This window comes from Mus musculus, chromosome 16 (assembly GCF_000001635.26).
Source record: "Mus musculus strain C57BL/6J chromosome 16, GRCm38.p6 C57BL/6J".
Classification (NCBI taxonomy): Eukaryota; Metazoa; Chordata; class Mammalia; order Rodentia; family Muridae; genus Mus; species Mus musculus.
This window is the reverse complement of record NC_000082.6, coordinates 45452919-45473273: the sequence shown is the minus strand read 5'-3', so window position 1 is coordinate 45473273 and position 20355 is coordinate 45452919. Positions and strand designations below refer to the sequence as shown.

The window sequence follows — 20355 nt, the reverse complement described above, 5'->3', positions numbered from 1 at the left end:
CAAAAGAAGTAATGAAGGAAGCTTCTTCGTTTTCTTCATTACTTCTCTTTTAGGCATTAGTGCTTTAATAGCCATTCTTACTTCAGTTACAGTCTCAACAGTCGCCTTAGTCTCAAATATGAATTCTGCACATTTTGTTGATGACTTAAACAAAAATGTCTGTTTAACACTTGCAAGGCAACAAATTATAGATAAAAAATTAGAAGTAAAACTTGATGCTTTAGAGGATGTAGTTTTGGCATTAGGATAAGAAGTGGAAAACATTAAAGTTCAGTTTTCTACCAAGTGCCATGCCAGATTTCAGTGTATGTGTGTAACACCATTAACTTATAATAAAAGTCCTAATTGAGATTTTACTAAAAATAATTTGTTGGGAATTTGGAAAATCAATAATATCACTCATGATATGGCTCAATTACAAGCCCAAATCTCTGCTATGAGCAAAGCACATGTTGAATCTACTGATATAGAAGATTTGGCTCAGTCAATTAGCTTTAGTTTATGGTCATTAAACCCTGTTAGTTGGCTACATTGAATCATTGTTGTCACCATGACTACAGGAATAATACTTCTCCTCCTTATTTTTCCAATAATCTTCCAACTAGTCTTTCCCTTCATTTCTTCAGCCAAAAGAGATATTTACAAGCTTCAATTAAAAAAATAAAAGAGGGAGAGATGCCACACTACCTCCAGCAGGATCTGTGTGACAAGTTCCACAAACTGAGGTGATTGACCTCAAAAGGGGGAGGCCTCCAGGAACCGGTTGTGGAACTCTTCGCTAGAGAAAAAAATATTGAGCTGTAGTTCTCGTGGCAATCTATCTGTTTTGTTTTCTCTTATTCCTTTTCTTATTTACATGTTCCTGGTAGCCTAGGCCAAGATCTTAAGTGAGAATAATGGGTAAGAAACCATCCCTAGAGATGGGGCCACTAACATGACCTTATCTCCAGGGAAACCAACGCTTTACTTTCTAAATCATTTACAAAACTATTATAATAAAAACTTTCCCAACAATAGAATTTCATATGGTTACACGTGTGTCATCGGAGGTGGATTTTGGTATATGGTAAAGAAAACCTTAATTAGAAACAGTTAAAATAGTTTAAATTCATACATTGAAGATTATAAAAAATCAGGCACTAGATGTTAAATAATAATTGACCATGGGGCTGGAGAGTTAGTTCAGCGATTAAGAGCACTGACCATTAAAGATTTATTAACCTGCTCCTGGAAGTATGCCACCAGCCTTGGACGACAGCCCCCACTGAGTACATCCTTTCAGAATTGTTTTAGTTTGATGATTTATAATGATGTTACCTGTTCTGTTTGTGATTCACTGAGTACATAGTTTCAGAGTTGTAATGCTTGGATGATTTTTGTGCTTTACTGTGCCAAATGGTTTTTGTTGGTATCTGTGATTGTTTCACTAGATAGTTTCTAAGAGATGTAATGTTTGGTTTTTTAATGTATAAATCCCCTACTTGAGAGCTGCAGCATACACTCAGATTCAAGCTGCCTCTGTGATTGTTTCTGTTTGTAACCTCTGAATTCTTACCCACCTAGCTTCAAGGACCCTCATTCCAGGGACCCCCATACCCAACTGGGGTGTTTCGTGGCGTGTGTGTGTGTGTGTGTGTGTGTGTTGTGTATGAGTATATAAGTGTATTATGTGATACTTTTCTGTCTGTAAGACATCTGCAGAGTGAACTGAAATTAATTTATTGTTAACATTGAAATAAATATGAAAATAAAACAAAAACAATCTTTCACATGAATCTCATCCAGTTTCTTTCTTTCTTTCTTTCTTTCTTTCTTTCTTTCTTTCTTTCTTTCTTTCTTCCTTCCTTCCTTCCTTCCTTCCTTCCTTCCTTCCTTCCTTCCTTCCTTCCTTTCTTTCTTTCTTTCTTTCTTTCTTTCTTCCTTTCCTTTGTTTTTGTGATGGTGCTGCCTGCTGCTTTCTCCTGTTACTGCATCATCAGTCTCAACTAGAACTGTGCACAATATTTATAATGACTGGATCACATTAGCACAAACTACATGATGAGGTTGCCTGGACACAGATGTCTGGTCAGCTTCTCTTTTAGAAAAGCCTGCTCTCTCCATTGGCTTGTTTTCAAATCTGTTTTATTTCCTAGCCAACATAACTCCTCTCCCTGCATTTATTTTCTGAAATCACCTAGGAGTTATAATGATGTGAAAATCCTTGGTGATTTTAATATGTAGCTATTTAACAATCAGCACAACTCACTCTGGTCAAGGGAAACAGTTGCTCAGTTTTTAGTCTCAAAGCCAAGCTCTAATTTTGATTAGATTTTGTGACAAAGATGCCTATAATTATGAAAACATGTGCAGTCAGCAGATATTATTATTCATAGAATTTAGGATAATTACTTCCCCTGTGGAACTGTGGCAGCACCAAGGTAAAATTATGATACAAAGTACTCCCTATAACATCTGGGCTTTGTGTCATTTTGAAAAAGTTTTATGACAATGTTTTTTTAAATATTTTTATTAGGTATTTTCCTCATTTACAATACCAATTCTATCCCAAAAGTCCACCATACCCTCTCCCCCAGTCCCCTACCCTACCACTCCCACTTTTTGGCTCTGGCGTTCCCCTGTACTGGGGCATGTAAAGTTTGCAGGTCGAATGGGCCTCTCTTTCCAGTGATGGCCGACTAGGCCATCTTTTGATACATATGCAGCTAGAGTCAAGAGTTCCCGAATACTGGTTAGTTCAAAATTTTGTTCCACCCATAGGGTTGCAGATCCATTTAGTTCCTTGGGTACTTTCTCTAGCTCCTCCATTGGGGGACCTATGATCCATCCAATAGCTGACTGTGGGCATCCACTTCTGTGTTTGCTAGGACCCTGCATAGTCTCACAAGAGACAGCTATATCTGGGTCCTTTCAGCAAAATCTTGCTAGTGTATGCAATGGTGTCAGCGTTTGGATGCTGATTATGGAATGGATCCCCGGAAATAGCAGTCTCTAGGTGGTCCATCCTTTCGTCACAGTTCCAAACTTTGTCTCTGTAACTCCTTCCATGGGTGTTTTGTTCACAATTCTAAGAAGGGGCACAGTGTCCACACTTTGGTCTTCATTCTTCTTGAGTTTCATGGGTTTAGCAAATTGTATCTTATATCTTGGGCATCCTAAGTTTCTGGGCTAATATCAACTTATCAGTGAGTACATATTGTGTGAGATCCTTTGTGATTGGGTTACCTCACTCAGGATGATGCCCTCCAGGTCCAACCATTTGCCTAGGAATTTCATAAATTCATTCTTTTTAATAGCTGAGTAGTACTCCATTGTGTAAATGTACCACATTTTCTGTATCCATTCTTCTGTTGAGGGGCATCTGGGTTCTTTCCAGCTTCTGGCTATTATAAACAAGGCTGCTATGAACATAGTGGAGCATGTGTCCTTCTTACCGGTTGGGACATTTTCTGGATATATGCCCAGGAGAGGTATTGCAGGTTCCTCCAGTAGTACTATGTCCAATTTTCTGAGGAACCGCCAGACTGATTTCCAGAGTGGTTGTACAAGCTTGCAATCCCACCAACAATGGAGGAGTGTTCCTCTTTCTCCACATCCGAGCCAGCATCTGCTGTCAGCTGAATTTTTGATCTTAGCCATTCTGACTGGTGTGAGGTGGAGTCTCAGGGTTGTTTTGATTTGCATTTCCCTGATGATTAAGGATGTTGAACATTTTTTCAGGTGCTTCTTTGCCATTCGGTATTCCTCAGGTGAGAATTCTTTGTTAAGTTCTGAGCCCCATTTTTTAATGGGGTTATTTGATTTTCTGGAGTCCACCTTCTTGAGTTCTTTATATATGTTGGATATTAGTCCCCTATCTGATTTAGGATAGGTAAAGATCCTTTCCCAATCTGTTGGTGGTCTTTTTGTTTTAATGATGGTGTCTTTTGCCCTGCAGAAGCTTTGCAACTTCATGAGGTCCCATTTATCGATTCTCGATCTTACAGCACAAGCCATTGCTCTTCTATTCAGAAATTTTTCCCCTGTACCCATATCTTCGAGGCTTTTCCCTACTTTCTCCTTTATAAGTTTCAGTGTCTCTGGTTGTATGTGGAGTTCCTTAATCCACTTAGATTTGACCTTAGTACAAGGAGATAGAAATGGATCAATTCGCATTCTTCTACATGATAACCACCAGTTGTGCCACCACCATTTGTTGAAAATGCTGTCTTTTTTCCACTGGATGGTTTTAGCTCCCTTGTCGAAGATCAAGTGACCATAGGTGTGTAGGTCCATTTCTGGGTCTTCAATTCTATTCAATTTGTCTACTTGCCTGTCACTATACCAGTACCATGCAGTTTTTATCACAATTGCTCTGTAGTAAAGCTTTAGGTCAGGCATGGTGATTCCACCAGAGGTTCTTTTATCCTTGAGAAGAGTTTTTGCTATCCTAGGTTTTTTGTTATTCCAGATGAATTTGAGGATTGCTCTTTCTAATTCATTGAAGAATTGAGTTGGAATTTTGATGGGGATTGCATTGAATCTGTAGATTGCTTTTGGCAAGATAGCCATTTTTACAATGTTGATCCTGCCAATCCATGAGCATGGGAGATCTTTCCATCTTCTGAGATCTTCTTTAATTTCTTTCTTCAGGGACTTGAAGTTTTTATCATACAGATCTTTCACTTCCTTAGTTAGAGTCACGCCAAGGTATTTTATATTATTTGTGACTATTGAGAAGGGTGTTGTTTCCCTAATTTCTTTCTCAGCCTGTTTATCCTTTGTGTACAGAAAGGCCATTGACTTGTTTGAGTTAATTTTATATCCAGCTACTTCATTAAAGCTGTTTATCAGGCTTAGGAGTTCTCTGGTGGAATTTTTAGGGTCACTTATATATACTATCATATCATCTGAAAAAAGTGTTATTTTGACTTCTTCCTTTCCAATTTGTATCACCTTGATCTCAGTTTGTTATCTAATTGCTCTGGCTAGGACTTCAAGTACAATGTTGAATAGGTAGGGAGAGAGTGGAAAGCCTTATCTAGTCCCTGATTTTAGTGGGATTGCTTCCAGCTTCTTACCATTTACTTTGATGTTAGCTACAGGTTTGCTGTAGATTGCTTTTATCATGTTTAGGTATGGGCCTTGAATTCCTGATCTTTCCAAGACTTTTTTCATGAATGGGTGTTGGATTTTGTCAAATGCTTTCTCAGCATCTAACAAGATGATCATGTGGTTTTTGTATTTGAATTTGTTTATATACTGGATTACGTTGATGGATTTCATCCCTGCATCCCTGGGATGAAACCTACTTGGTCAGGATGGATGACTGTTTTGATGCGTTCTTGGATTCGATTAGCAAGGAGTTTATTGAGGATTTTTGCATCAATATTCACAAGGGAAATTGGTCTGAAGTTCTCTATCTTTGTTGGGTCTTTTTGTGGTTTAGGTGTCAGAGTAATTGTGGCTTCATAGAATGAGTTGGGTAGAGTACCTTCTACTTCTATTTTGTGGAATATTTGTGCAGAACTGGAATTAGGGCACAAGTCCCTTCCGCTCGACTCGAGCCCCGGGCTACCTTGCCAGCAGAGTCTTGCCGAACACCCGCAAGGGCCCACACGGGACTCCCCACGGGATCCTAAGACCTCTGGTGAGTGGAACACAGCGCCTGCCCCAATCCAATCGCGCGGAACCTGAGACTGCTGTACATAGGGAAGCAGGCTACCCGGGCTTGATCTGGGGCACAAACCCCTTCCGCTCCACTCGAGCCCCGGGCTACCTTGCCAGCGGAATTGCCTGACACCCGCAAGGGCCCACACAGGATTCCACAGGCGATCCTAAGACCTCTAGTGAGTGGAACACAACTTCTGCCAGGAGTCTGGTTCGAACACCAGATATCTGGGTACCTGCCCTGCAAGAAGAGAGCTTGCCTGCAGAGAATACTCTGCCCACTGAAACTAAGGAGAGTGCTACCCTCCAGGTCTGCTTATAGAGGCTAACAGAGTCACCTGAAGAACAAGCTCTTAACAGTGACAACTAAAACAGCTAGCTTCAAAGATTACCAGATGGCGAAAGGCAAACGTAAGAATCCTACTAACAAAAATCAAGACCACTCACCATCATCAGAACGCAGCACTCCCACCCCACCTAGTCCTGGGCACCCCAACACAACCGAAAATCTAGACCCAGATTTAAAAACATTTCTCATGATGATGATAGAGGACATCAAGAAGGACTTTCATAAGTCACTTAAAGAATTACAGGAGAGCACTGCTAAAGAGTTACAGGCCCTTAAAGAAAAGCAGGAAAACACAGCCAAACAGGTAGAAATCATTACAGAAAAACAGGAAAACACATCCAAACAGGTGATGGAAATGAACAAAACCATACTAGAACTAAAAGGGGAAGTAGACACAATAAAGAAAACCCAAAGCGAGGCAACGCTGGAGATAGAAACCCTAGGAAAGAGATCTGGAACCATAGATGCGAGCATCAGCAACAGAATACAAGAAATGGAAGAGAGAATCTCAGGTGCAGAAGATTCCATAGAGAACATCGACACAACAATCAAAGAAAATACAAAATGCAAAAGGATCCTAACTCAAAACATCCAAGAAATCCAGGACACAATGAGAAGACCAAACCTACGGATAATAGGAATTGATGAGAATGAAGATTTTCAACTTAAAGAGCCAGCTAATATCTTCAACAAAATAATAGAAGAAAACTTCCCAAACATAAAAAAAGAGATGCCCATGATCATACAAGAAGCCTACAGAACTCCAAATAGACTGGACCAGAAAAGAAATTCCTCCCGACACATAATAATCAGAACAACAAATGCACTAAATAAAGATAGAATATTAAAAGCAGTAAGGGAGAAAGGTCAAGTAACATATAAAGGAAGGCCTATCAGAATTACACCAGACTTTTCACCAGAGACTATGAAAGCCAGAAGAGCCTGGACAGATGTTATACAGACACTAAGAGAACACAAATGCCAGCCCAGGCTACTATACCCAGCAAAACTCTCAATTACCATAGATGGAGAAACAAAAGTATTCCACGACAAAAACAAATTCACACAATATCTTTCGACGAATCCAGCCCTTCAAAGGATAATAACAGAAAAGAAGCAATACAAGGACAGAAATCACGCCCTAGAACAACCAAGAAAGTAATCATTCAACAAACCAAAAAGAAGACAGCCACAAGAACAGAATGTCAACTCTAACAACAAAAATAAAAGGAAGCAACAATTACTTTTCCTTAATATCTCTTAATATCAATGGACTCAATTCCCCAATAAAAAGACATAGACTAACAGACTGGCTACACAAACAGGACCCAACATTCTGCTGCTTACAGGAAACCCATCTCAGGGAAAAAGACAGACACTACCTCAGAGTGAAAGGCTGGAAAACAATTTTCCAAGCAAATGGACTGAAGAAACAAGCTGGAGTAGCCATTTTAATATCGAATAAAATCGACTTCCAACCCAAAGTTATCAAAAAAGACAAGGAGGGACACTTCATACTCATCAAAGGTAAAATCCTCCAAGAGGAACTCTCAATTCTGAATATCTACGCACCAAATGCAAGGGCAGCCACATTCATTAGAGACACTTTAGTAAAGCTCAAAGCATACATTGCACCTCACACAATAATAGTGGGAGACTTCAACACACCACTTTCATCAGTGGACAGATCGTGGAAACAGAAACTAAACAGGGACACAGTGAAACTAACAGAAGTTATGAAACAAATGGACCTGACAGATATCTACAGAACATTTTATCCTAAAACAAAAGGATATACCTCCTTCTCAGCACCTCACGGGACCTTCTCCAAAATTGACCATATAATTGGTCACAAAACAGGCCTCAATAGATACAAAAATATTGAAATTGTCCCATGTATCCTATCAGACCACCATGGCCTAAGACTGATCTTCAATAACAACATAAATAATGGAAACCAACATTCACGTGGAAACTGAATAACACTCTTCTCAATGATACCTTGGTCAAGGAAGGAATAAAGAAAGAAATTAAAGACTTTTTAGAGTTTAATGAAAATGAAGCCACAACGTACCCAAACCTATGGGACACAATGAAAGCATTTCTAAGAGGGAAACTCATAGCTCTGAGTGCCTCCAAGAAGAAACGGGAGACAGCACATACTAGCAGCTTGACAACACATCTAAAAGCCCTAGAAAAAAAGGAAGCAAATTCACCCAAGAGGAGTAGACGGCAGGAAATAATCAAACTCAGGGGTGAAATCAACCAAGTGGAAACAAGAAGAACTATTCAAAGAATTAACCAAACGAGGAGTTGGTTCTTTGAGAAAATCAACAAGATAGATAAACCCTTAGCTAGACTCACTAAAGGGCACAGGGACAAAATCCTAATTAACAAAATCAGAAATGAAAAGGGAGACATAACAACAGATCCTGAAGAAATCCAAAACACCATCAGATCCTTCTACAAAAGGCTATACTCAACAAAACTGGAAAACCTGGACAAAATGGACAAATTTCTGGACAGATACCAGGTACCAAAGTTGAATCAGGATCAAGTTGACCATCTAAACAGTCCCATATCACCTAAAGAAATAGAAGCAGTTATTAATAGTTTCCCAACCAAAAAAAGTCCAGGACCAGATGGGTTTAGTGCAGAGTTCTATCAGACCTTCAAAGAAGATCTAATTCCAGTTCTGCACAAACTATTTCAAAAAATAGAAGTAGAAGGTACTCTACCCAACTCATTTTATGAAGCCACTATTACTCTGATACCTAAACCACAGAAAGACCCAACAAAGATAGAGAACTTCAGACCAATTTCTCTTATGAATATCGATGCAAAAATCCTCAATAAAATTCTCGCTAACCGAATCCAAGAACACATTAAAGCAATCATCCATCCTGACCAAGTAGGTTTTATTCCAGGGATGCAGGGATGGTTTAATATACGAAAATCCATCAATGTAATCCATTATATAAACAAACTCAAAGACAAAAACCACATGATCATCTCGTTAGATGCAGAAAAAGCATTTGACAAGATCCAACACCCATTCATGATAAAAGTGTTGGAAAGATCAGGAATTCAAGGCCCATACCTAAACATGATAAAAGCAATCTACAGCAAACCAGTAGCCAACATCAAAGTAAATGGAGAGAAGCTGGAAGCAATCCCACTAAAATCAGGGACTAGACAAGGCTGCCCACTTTCTCCCTACCTTTTCAACATAGTACTTGAATATTAGCCAGAGCAATTCGACAACAAAAGGAGATCAAGGGGATACAAATTGGAAAAGAGGAAGTCAAAATATCACGTTTTGCAGATGATATGATAGTATATATAAGTGACCCTAAAAATTCTACCAGAGAACTCCTAAACCTGATAAACAGCTTCGGTGAAGTAGCTGGATATAAAATAAACTCAAACAAGTCAATGGCCTTTCTCTATACAAAGAATAAACAGGCTGAGAAAGAAATTAGGGAAACAACACCCTTCTCAATAGTCACAAATAATATAAAATACCTTGGCGTGACTCTAACTAAGGAAGTGAAAGATCTGTATGATAAAAACTTCAAATCTCTGAAGAAAGAAATTAAGGAAGATCTCAGAAGATGGAAAGATCTCCCATGCTCATGGATTGGCAGGATCAACATTGTAAAAATGGCTATCTTGCCAAAAGCAATTTACAGATTCAATGCAATCCCCATCAAAATTCCAACTCAATTCTTCAACGAATTGGAAGGAGCAATTTGCAAATTTGTCTGGAATAACAAAAAACCTAGGATAGCAAAAAGTCTTCTCAAGGATAAAAGAACTTCTGGCGGAATCAGCATGCCAGACCTAAAGCTTTACTACAGAACAATTGTGATAAAAACTGCATGGTACTGGTATAGAGACAGACAAGTAGACCAATGGAATAGAATTGAAGACCCAGAAATGAACCCACACACCTATGGTCACTTGATCTTCGACAAGGGAGCTAAAACCATCCAGTGGAAGAAAGACAGCATTTTCAACAATTGGTGCTGGCACAACTGGTTGTTATCGTGTAGAAGAATGCGAATCGATCCATACTTATCTCCTTGTACTAAGGTCAAATCTAAGTGGATCAAGGAACTTCACATAAAACCAGAGACACTGAAACTTATAGAGGAGAAAGTGGGGAAAAGCCTTGAAGATATGGGCACAGGGGAAAAATTCCTGAACAGAACAGCAATGGCTTGTGCTGTAAGATCGAGATTTGACAAATGGGACCTAATGAAACTCCAAAGTTTCTGCAAGGCAAAAGACACCGTCAATAAGACAAAAAGACCACCAACAGATTGGGAAAGGATCTTTACCTATCCTAAATCAGATAGGGGACTAATATCCAACATATATAAAGAACTCAAGAAGGTGGACTTCAGAAAAATCAAATAACCCCATTAAAAAATGGGGCTCAGAACTGAACAAAGAATTCTCACCTGAGGAATACCGAATGGCAGAGAAACACCTGAAAAAATGTTCAACATCCTTAATCATCAGGGAAATGCAAATCAAAACAACCCTGAGATTCCACCTCACAGCAGTCAGAATGGCTAAGATCAAAAATTCAGGTGACAGCAGATGCTGGCGTGGATGTGGAGAAAGAGGAACACTCCTCCATTGTTGGTGGGAGTGCAGGCTTGTACAACCACTCTGGAAATCAGTCTGGCGGTTCCTCAGAAAATTGGACATAGTACTACCGGAGGATCCAGCAATACCTCTCCTGGGCATATATCCAGAAGATGCCCCAACTGGTAAGAAGGACACATGCTCCACTATGTTCATAGCAGCCTTATTTATAATAGCCAGAAGCTGGAAAGAACCTAGATGCCCCTCAACAGAGGAATGGATACAGAAAATATGGTACATCTACACAATGGAGTACTACTCAGCTATTAAAAAGAATGAATTTATGAAATTCCTTGCCAAATGGATGGACCTGGAGGGCATCATCCTGAGTGAGGTAACACATTCACAAAGAAACTCACACAATATGTACTCACTGATAAGTGGATATTAGCCCCAAACCTAGGATACCCAAGATATAAGATATAATTTGCTAAACACATGAAACTCAAGAAGAATGAAGACTGAAGTGTGGACACTATGCCCCTCCTTAGATTTGGGAACAAAACACCCATGGAAGGAGTTACAGAGACAATGTTTGGAGCTGAGATGAAAGGATGGACCATGTAGAGACTGCCATATCCAGGGATCCACCCCATAATCAGCATCCAAACGCAGACACCATTGCATACACTAGCAAGATTTTATTGAAAGGACCCAGATGTAGCTGTCTCTTGTGAGACTATGCCGGGGCCTAGCAAACACAGAAGTGGATGCTCACAGTCAGCTAATGGATGGATCATAGGGCTCCCAATGGAGGAGCTAGAGAAAGTAGCCAAGGAGCTAAAGGGATCTGCAACCCTATAGGTGGAACAACATTATGAACTAACCAGTACCCCGGAGCTTTTGACTCTAGCTGCATATATATCAAAAGATGGCCTAGTCGGCCATCACTGGAAAGAGAGGCCCATTGGACTTGCAAACTTTATATGCCCCAGTACAGGGGAACACCAGGGCCAAAAAGGGGGAGTGGGTGGTTAGGGGAGTGGCGGTGGGTGGATATGGGGGACTTTTGGTATAGCATTCGAAATGTAAATGAGCTAAATACCTAATAAAAAATGGAAAAAAAAAAGAACTGGAATTAGATCTTCTTTGATGGTCTGAAAGAACTCTGCACTAAACCTATCTGGTCGTGGGCTTTTTTTTTGGTTGGGAGACTATTACTGATTGCTTCTATTCCTTTAGGGGATATAGGACTGCTTAGACCATTAACGTGATCTTGATTTAACTTTGGTACCTGGTATCTGTCTAGAAACTTGTCCATTTGATCCAGGTTCTCCGGTTTTGTTGAGTATAGCCTTTTGTAGAAGGATCTGATGGTGTTTGGGATTTCTTAAGGATCTGTTGTTAATGTCTCCCTTTTCATTTTTGATTTTGTTAATTAGGATGCTGTCCCTGTGCCCTCTAGTGAGTCTGGCTAAAGGTTTATCTATCTTGTTGAATTTCAAAGAACCAGCTCCTTGTTTGGTTGAGTCTTTGAATAGTTCTTGTTTCCACTTGGTTGATTTCGCCCCTGAGTTTGATTATTTCCTGCAGTCTACTCCTCTTGGGTGAATTTGCTTCCTTTTGTTCTAGAGCTTTTAGGTGTGTTGTCAAGCTGCTAGTATGTGCTCTCTCTAGTTTCTTTTTGGAGGCACTCATAGCTACGAGTTTTCCTCTTAGAAATGCTTTCATTGTGTCCCATAAGTTTGGGTATGTTGTGGCTTCATTTTCATTAAACTCCAAAAAGTCCTTAATTTCTTTCTTTATTCCTTCCTTGACCAAGGTATCATTGAGAAGAGTGTTGTTTAGTTTCCACGTGAATGTTGGCTTTCTATTATTTACTTTCTTATTGAAGATCAGCCTTAGTCCGTGGTGATCTGATAGGATGCATGGGACAATTACAATATTTTAGTATATGTTTAGGCTTGTTTTGTGACCAATTATGTGGTCAGTTTTGGAGAAGGTACCATGAGGTGCTGAGAAGAAGGTATATCCTTTTGTTTTAGAATAAAATGTTCTGTAGATATCTGTTAAGTCCATTTGTTTCATCACTTCTGTTAGTTTCACTGTGTCCCATTTTAGTTTCTGTTTCCACGATCTGTCCATTGGTGAAAGTGGTGTGTTGAAGTCTCCCACTATTATTGTGTGATGTCCAATGTGTGCTCGAGCTTTACTAAAGTTTCTTTAATGAATGTGGCTGCCCTTGTATTTGGAGCATAGATATTCAGAATTGATAGTTCCTCTTGGAGGATTTTACCTTTGATGAGTATGAAGTGCCCCTCCTTGTCTTTTTTGATGACTTTGGGTAGGAAGTCGATTTTATTAGATATTAGAATGGCTACTCCAGCTTGTTTCTTCAGACCATTTGCTTGGAAAATTGTTTTCCAGCCTTTCATTCTGAGGTAGTGTCTGTCTTTTTTCCTGAGATGGGTTTCCTGTAAGCAGCAAAATGTTGGGTCCTGTTTGTGAGCCAGTCTGTTAGTCTATGTCTTTTTATTGGGGAATTGAGTCCATTGATATTTAGAGATAATAAGGAAAAGTAATTGTTGCTTCCTTTTATTTTTGTTGTTAGAGTTGACATTCTGTTCTTGTGGCTGTCTTCTTCTAGGTTTGTTGAGGGATTAACTTCTTGCTTTTTCTAGGACGTTGTTTCTGTCCTTGTATTGTTTTTTTGTTTTTTTTTTTTTGTTATTATCCTTTGATACTACTCCTATTATCTGTAGGTTTGGTCTTCTCATTGCGTCCTGGATTTCCTGGATGTTTTGAGTTAGGATCTTTTTGCATTTTCCATTTTCTTTGATTGTTGTGCCGATGTTCTCTATGGAATCTTCTGCACCTGAGATTCTCTCTTCCATCTCTTGTATTCTGTTGCTGATGCTGGCAACTATGGTTCCAGATTTCTTTCCTAGGGTTTCAATCTCCAATGTTGCCTCACTTTGGGTTTTCTTTATTGTGTTTACTTCCCTTTTTAGGTCTTGGATGGTTTTATTCAATTCCATCACCTGTTTGGTTGTGTTTTCCTGCAATTTTTAAGGGATTTTTGTGCTTCCTCTTTAATGTCTTCTACCTGTTTAGCAGTGTTCTCCTGTATTTCTTTAAATGAGTTATTAAATTCCTTTTTAATGTCCTCTACCATCATCATGAGACATGCTTTTAAATCCAGGTCTAGCTTTTCGGGTGTGTTGGGGTGCCCTGGACGGGACGAAGTGGGAGTGCTGGGTTCTGATGATGGTGAGTGGTCTTGGTTCCTGTTAGTAAGATTCTTACATTTACCTTTCTTACCTTTCGCCATCTGGTAATCTCTGGAGTTAGTTCTTATAGTTGTCTCTGTTTAGAAATTGTTCCTCTGGTGATTCTGTTACCCTCTATCAGCAGACCTGGGAGACTAGCTCTCTCCTCTGAGTTTCAGTGGTCAGAGCACTCTCAGCAGGCAAGCTCTCCTCTTACAGGGAAGGTGCACAGATATCTGGCATTTGGACCTCCTCCTGGCCGAAGATAAAGCCCCAAAACAGGACCTTTCCCAGAAGCTGTGTTGCTTTGGCCTGTCACAGAAGCTGTTAGCTTCTGTAGTGCACACTCTCACCTGTGCAGACTACTTTCAGAGGAGTCCCGGAACCAAGATGTCTTCTGCCGATTCTGAGGCAAAAGCCTCCCAGTCTGGGCGGACACCTGTCCTCTGACGGGGAAGGTGGCCAGATATCTGGAGCCCGAAAAGGGCACTTCCTCAGAAACTCTGTGGCTCCCACCTGTCCCAGAAGCTGTTAGCTTCTGTAGTGCACACTCTCACTTGTGCAGACTCATGACAATGTTTTTTAACCTTCCTAATGCTGTGGTTCCTTAAGCAATTCCTCATGTTGTGGTGTCCCACAACCAAAAAATTATTTTTTTGGTATTTCATAGCTGTAATTTTGCTACTATTATGAACGGTTATGTAGATATCTGAAAAGCAGATGGTCTTAGGCAATCACTGTGAAAGGGTCTTTTGACCCTCAAAGGGTTCGAGAACCTCAGGTTGAGAAGCAATGGTCTGTGGGATGAGGCTTTGCAATAAACTGGGTGATTCAAGGACAATTCTGTCAATAGTCTCTTGATAAATCTTGTCTAGGCAATGAATCTAAGGTTGCTAACTAAATGATACTGGGTCACACGATTTTCACAGGGATATTGTTTCTGTCTAAATTGCTTCACTTTTTAAGTGTTGTTTGTTTGTTTGTCTGTCTTTCTGTTTGCTTGTTTGTTTGTTTGTTTGTTTGAAGACAGAGTATCATCATTTAGCTCTGGCTGGTCTAAAACTCATAGAAACCACCAAAACTTTCCCAGCCTTATACAGCCTGACAACTCCAAACATCAGAGATCACTGAAGGGAATTGTCTCCACAAGTTAACAGTGTAAACCCATTTTAGTGAATGGTCAAAGATACCATGAAAAGATTTTAAAACTGATAATAAAATGCCTACAATTTTTAATGAAATAGAGGTTAGGAGTATTTCTAATCATCTAGATGGAAAATATGATAATGAAATATATACCTTATACTAGAGATAGAATTATATTATTAAATGAAATAACCGGTATGTATTCATGCTTGTAGAACGGTTATTGATACTGACAAGTGCTCCATTGTGTGGGTCTAAAAAAAACATTTCTTTTGAGCAGATCATGAAATTTGACCATATCCATCATTGATAACTTGCTCTTTCTCTTTTTACGTCTTTACCACTCCCCTCATTATTACAGATTCCTGCTTTCATGTTATCTATGGAGATAAATACATATGGTTTATATGTATATAAAAAAATCTAGGACACTCAAGTTAGAGAAAAGTTGACATTTGTCTTTCTAAGGCTGACCTATTTTGCTTGTAAGTTGATGGCCAGCTGCAGCCATCTTCCAGAAAAATTATCCTTTATTTATTGTTAATGTCATTCTTCATGAACACAGGACACTCTATTTTGTATATATTCCATATTTTTATTATCCATTCATCTCTTACCTAGGCTGATTCTTCTGTATATTGTATTTTAAATGATGCTATAATAAACATGAACATGCAGATATTTCTGTGGAATATTGATTTAGAATCCTTTTCATGAGGAGTTACAGTGTGTAAGTGTTAATTTACAGGCCACTAAGAGTGTCTAAGGATATTCCTTTCCCTGCATAATTGCCACCATTTGTTACTATTTCTTGTCATTCCAATTGATGTGAGGTGGGATCTCAATATAGTTTTAATTTGCACTTCCCTGATATGAATGTTGAGTTTTATATTTTGTTGCTATTGTTGCTGTTTATGTTTATGAATATTTTACATAATCTTTAAAGTTTTTTATTCATTCTTTTGGAATTTTGTACAATGTGTTTTGATCATTTTCATCACATCATTTAATTCCTCCCAGATCCAGCCCCATCTTCCTTACAAACTCTTTGTATTGTATTGGTTGGTTGACTTTGGCATTAGATGTTTTAGTTTGGTTTGGTTTGGTTGGATTGTTGTTGTTGTTGTTGCTTATGTGGTTGATTAGTTTGTTATTGATTATTAAGGAGAGTAGTATAAACATACATGTTTATGCTCACGAATATTGATCCCAGTTCTGAGAAGCCAAGGGCAATTGCATTCTTGAGAGAATGTCATTATCTCCTGGGTTCAAGGTCTCTGTTTTAGTTTCACACAAATAGTCTGGGAAATTTTACTTATCTTTAAAGATAAGATAGAAATACAGGAAGCATGTTGGGAGCATGAGAAGAGGAAGAATGTCCTCATCCTGGAATCTTGTTGGAATCCCTCTCCACCTCAGAATGAAGAAGTTCAGCACAATTTGATATGAAGATTACTAGCACAAAGAAACAAACCCTCTCAAATTTTATGTTAAACTGTCAACAAATCGCACTCGGGGTCTGAACATTTATGACTTTTAATAAGTCCTTGTCCATTTGCTTCTGTACACTTTCTGAGAATCTCAGATGAGGCTCTTTTTAAAATCTTTCCTACCAGGATGTGGCTAAACACATACTTCCCATAGGAATGGAATATGAGAAGTTGTCCTACTGGGAATAGAATTGGTCATTGGAATAAGTGGGCATTGTGGTTTGAATAGGTATGGCTGCCACAGACTCATGTGTTTGAATATTTGGTCCATAGGAAGTGACATTAGTAGAAGGTATAGTCTTGTTAGAGGAAGTGTGTCACTGTGGAGGCAGGCTATTATGTCTTATATATGCTCAAAGCATCCCCAGTGGAACAACACTCTCTACCTTGTTACCTGTGGATCAAGATATACAACTCTTGGCTTCTTCTCCAGCACTATGGTCATTGTCATGCTTCCCAGCATGGCAATAAAGGACTAAGCTTCTGAAACTATAAGCCAGCCCCAATCAAATGTTTTCATTTATAACATTTGCCTTGGTCACAGTGTCTCTTCACAGCAATGAAACCCTAGCTAAGACTGTGGGTAAGGAAGCTCTTCTCCCTTACATCCTGACTCAACACAAATAGAGTGCAGTAAAACAGAATCACATATGCCCCAGCCTTGTGAACAAATATTTGTGTTCTCCATGATAACAGATGCTGTAGAGCTTTCTTTAATCCTTACACTGTTTACAATAATAGTATCTAATCGCTGTTCCCCATTTTATAATGAAGTTTATAGGAGCTTAAGTTAATAGCCCATCTGTCTCTCAAAGATAAGAATCCACTTTATTTCTTCCTCTTAGCTCCTCACTTCATCTAGATCCATAATAGGAACCCCAGGTAAGAACTCATGGTTCTTGGATCACAAGTGAGATTGACCCACTTTTCTGTCTATGGGTATACTTTCTGCTTTACTGTGCCATTAAAAAAATCTACCATTTCACTACTGCTTTTCTGGGTCTTGTTCAATTCTCTGTCACCTAACACAAAGAACCTGGGAATTACATCATAGAAGAACCCCACATCACCTGTGGAACATAACGTTTATGGGAAAAAAAACCCTAGAGGGTAGGAAACCCAGGAAATTGAAAATTGTTGCAATGGAGTGCAACATAAAATATTATTTGAATGTGATTTCTAAGAATTTCACACCATGAACCCTCTATCTGCATAATTTTCCTTTCCCTTTTCTCACTCCAATTCCTCCTCTCTCCCCCATTCCTCTTTTCCTCTTCAATTAATCCACTGTGTCTTTCTGAGTATCTGAAACTCTTTATGTAGTGCTTACCTGGATGGACTCCAACTCACAGAGATCTGACTATCTTTGCCACCTGGGTGCCGAGGCAAAAGATGAACAGCACCAAACCTTCACAGAAATTGTTGTTTTAAAAACTGAGGAAGGAGGTATCTTAGTTAGACTTACTATTGCTGTGATGAAACACCATGAGCAGAAGCAACTTGGCAGAGGAAAGGGTTTATTTTCCTCACATTTTCAGATAACAGTTCATCATCAAAAGCAATGGGAGCAGGAATTTACACAGTGAAGAAACCTGGAGGCAGGAGCTGATGCAGAGGCTATGGAGGGATTCTGCTGACTGGTTTGTTTTGCATGGTTTACTTAGCCCACTTTCTTATAGACCTCAAGACCACCAGCTCAAGGATAGAACCACCCACTTCTGTTGGCACCAAATCAATTCCAATAGGCAAACCTCCCAGTTAATGAATAACTTCAGTGGGAAACATTGGGATGAGGCAAGACTTTCAGTTCAGCTAGGAAACACAATATTGTGACTGTTAGAAAGAGACTTTCATCATCAGATTTGATGGACTGTTCACTCCTTTGCATCCACCATCTCTTAATACTTTCTCTCTGTGCACAAGAATCAGGTAAGTCTATTTTCTTTTATGGATGTTTAGCTGGAATACTAGGTCATAGGACATTTACTTTTACTAGGTAAAGAGGAATGTCAGATAGGTTCAGTGGGTCATCCACATACCTATATAATTACATAGCTCGTAAATCATGTAACATGAACATGTTTGAAACAATGACTATAGCGAATAGAAAAATGATGTGAATGAAGGTGGGAACACAGCTTCTGAGGTGTGCCCAACTTGCTCAAATTAGATCGTTTCCTTTTTATCTGCTTTATGTAACAAAGAAGGAAGAAGGCCAACTAGGTGCTAACGATCACTTCACAACATCTTTTTTGTCTTTAGATTATGCTCTGTGTTCACAGTCAACAACACACATACCTTTTAATGTTGAGAATGGCTTGCTTTAAGCCTCTTTGTTGTCATTAAGACTCTTGTATTATATGGGCAAGCCTATAAATAATTTGCCTTATGGATTTCTCTATCATAAGCTGAGCTAATGTAAGAATTCAACAAACATCATTGTATTGTTTTTTTCTGCTTATTTTGAATGATTGAATTAACAGCCTTTAACCCATAAGCTTTCTTCAGGTTAAGGCAGTATCCAGTGTCATTTAAGAATCCTGGAGGAGAGGCTTTGAGACACAGCAGCTCAATAGATAAGAGTTATGGGAATATAATACTCTGTTGAAGGACTCAAGTTCTGTTCTAAGCACCTGCATCAGAAGGCTCACAAACACCTGTAAATCCAACACTAGGGGACTCAAAGGCCTCTTGTATTTTCTGAGTTCCATGTACTCATGGGTACATGCCCCATGCCACCAGCATAATTAAAAATAAAAAGAAATAGGATCCCTTTATGAAAAAAATCAGAAGCAGAAACGAAAAAATTCATGATAAAGATTCTGCTTAGCATGAATGAGGTCCTGGGTTCAATCCATAACAACAATAAATAATAAGGTATTAAATAAAATGCATAATGAGGAAGTTTTTTTTTTTTTCATGAAATGGCTTCAACTATAGTGGAGAACAGAACCCGGGAAGACATGGGGAGGAGGGGGAGGAGAATCAGAGCAGTAGAGAACTGTTGTGGGATGAGGGATGGGCAGCATGAATGCTACTTTTTTTGGGGGGAGGGTCTAGTTTGGACTTTTATGTGTTTTGTTTAATCCTTCCCAGAAGGCAAGAACCAAACTACCCATGGAAACTAAACTGTTTGTGGGAACTCAAAACCATCAGAGCAAAGAACTGGGTGATGAACACAAGCTTTCTCTAATAACTAACTTGTCCTGGGGTTGGGATGCTTGTGTTGCTTCAAGACAGTTTAAATTCATGGCATTTATTTTGAAAAAATATTTGGTACAAACTTGCTTGTAACTTTATCATGAAGGTGAAATTAGTGAAAAATGTTTGACATTATATAAGTGGGGAGGATCAAATTCTGTGGCTGGGTTTTTGACCTTCGTATTTAAATAACATAGACACTAGGGAAGAAGAGATCATGTTCCAGAGCAGCGTTCAGACTTCTTCCCTTATACTCTCCATATCCTATCTCCCCACACTATGGGTTTATCTGTTGCTGATTAAAAAAAAATAGATGACCACTTACCATCTGTTCATTTGTGTCTGATTTCTTTAATTTGTTGATAGATTTAATTACATTTTTAGAGGAAATGTAGTTCACTAAATCTCAATGTGTAATGAATTCCTTTGTGTAATGCTATAATTTATGCAATCGATTATTTTTAATATATTGCTATTAGTTATTTGAGTATTTCATACATTGCATTTTATCATACTTACCCCCTACTTCTATCTCTATTCCTCTCCAGATACATCCTCACCTACTCCTGCCAGCTAAACTCATGTTCTTTTTAAAAATTAAACTGAATCCACATTATTCTGTCCCTTTACCAGTGACTGTGGATTTATCCACTGC

General features: G+C 38.9%; 1 protein-coding gene across 3 annotated transcripts in view; it reads left to right on the top strand.

The window, feature by feature from the left end:
- The window catches only part of Gm609 (predicted gene 609), an 81238-nt gene that overhangs the window by 19731 nt on the left and 41152 nt on the right, over positions 1–20355 (top strand). Inside the window, exon 1 of one of the 3 annotated variants that reach the window (XM_011245854.2) lies at positions 18306–18428. The exons of the other annotated variants lie outside the window; for them this stretch is intronic. Within the exon in view, the coding sequence (XP_011244156.1) occupies positions 18365–18428 (64 nt within the window). The 5' untranslated portion in view covers positions 18306–18364. Of the gene's footprint in view, positions 1–18305; positions 18429–20355 lie in introns of those variants that run through there. 3 annotated transcript variants of the gene reach the window in all.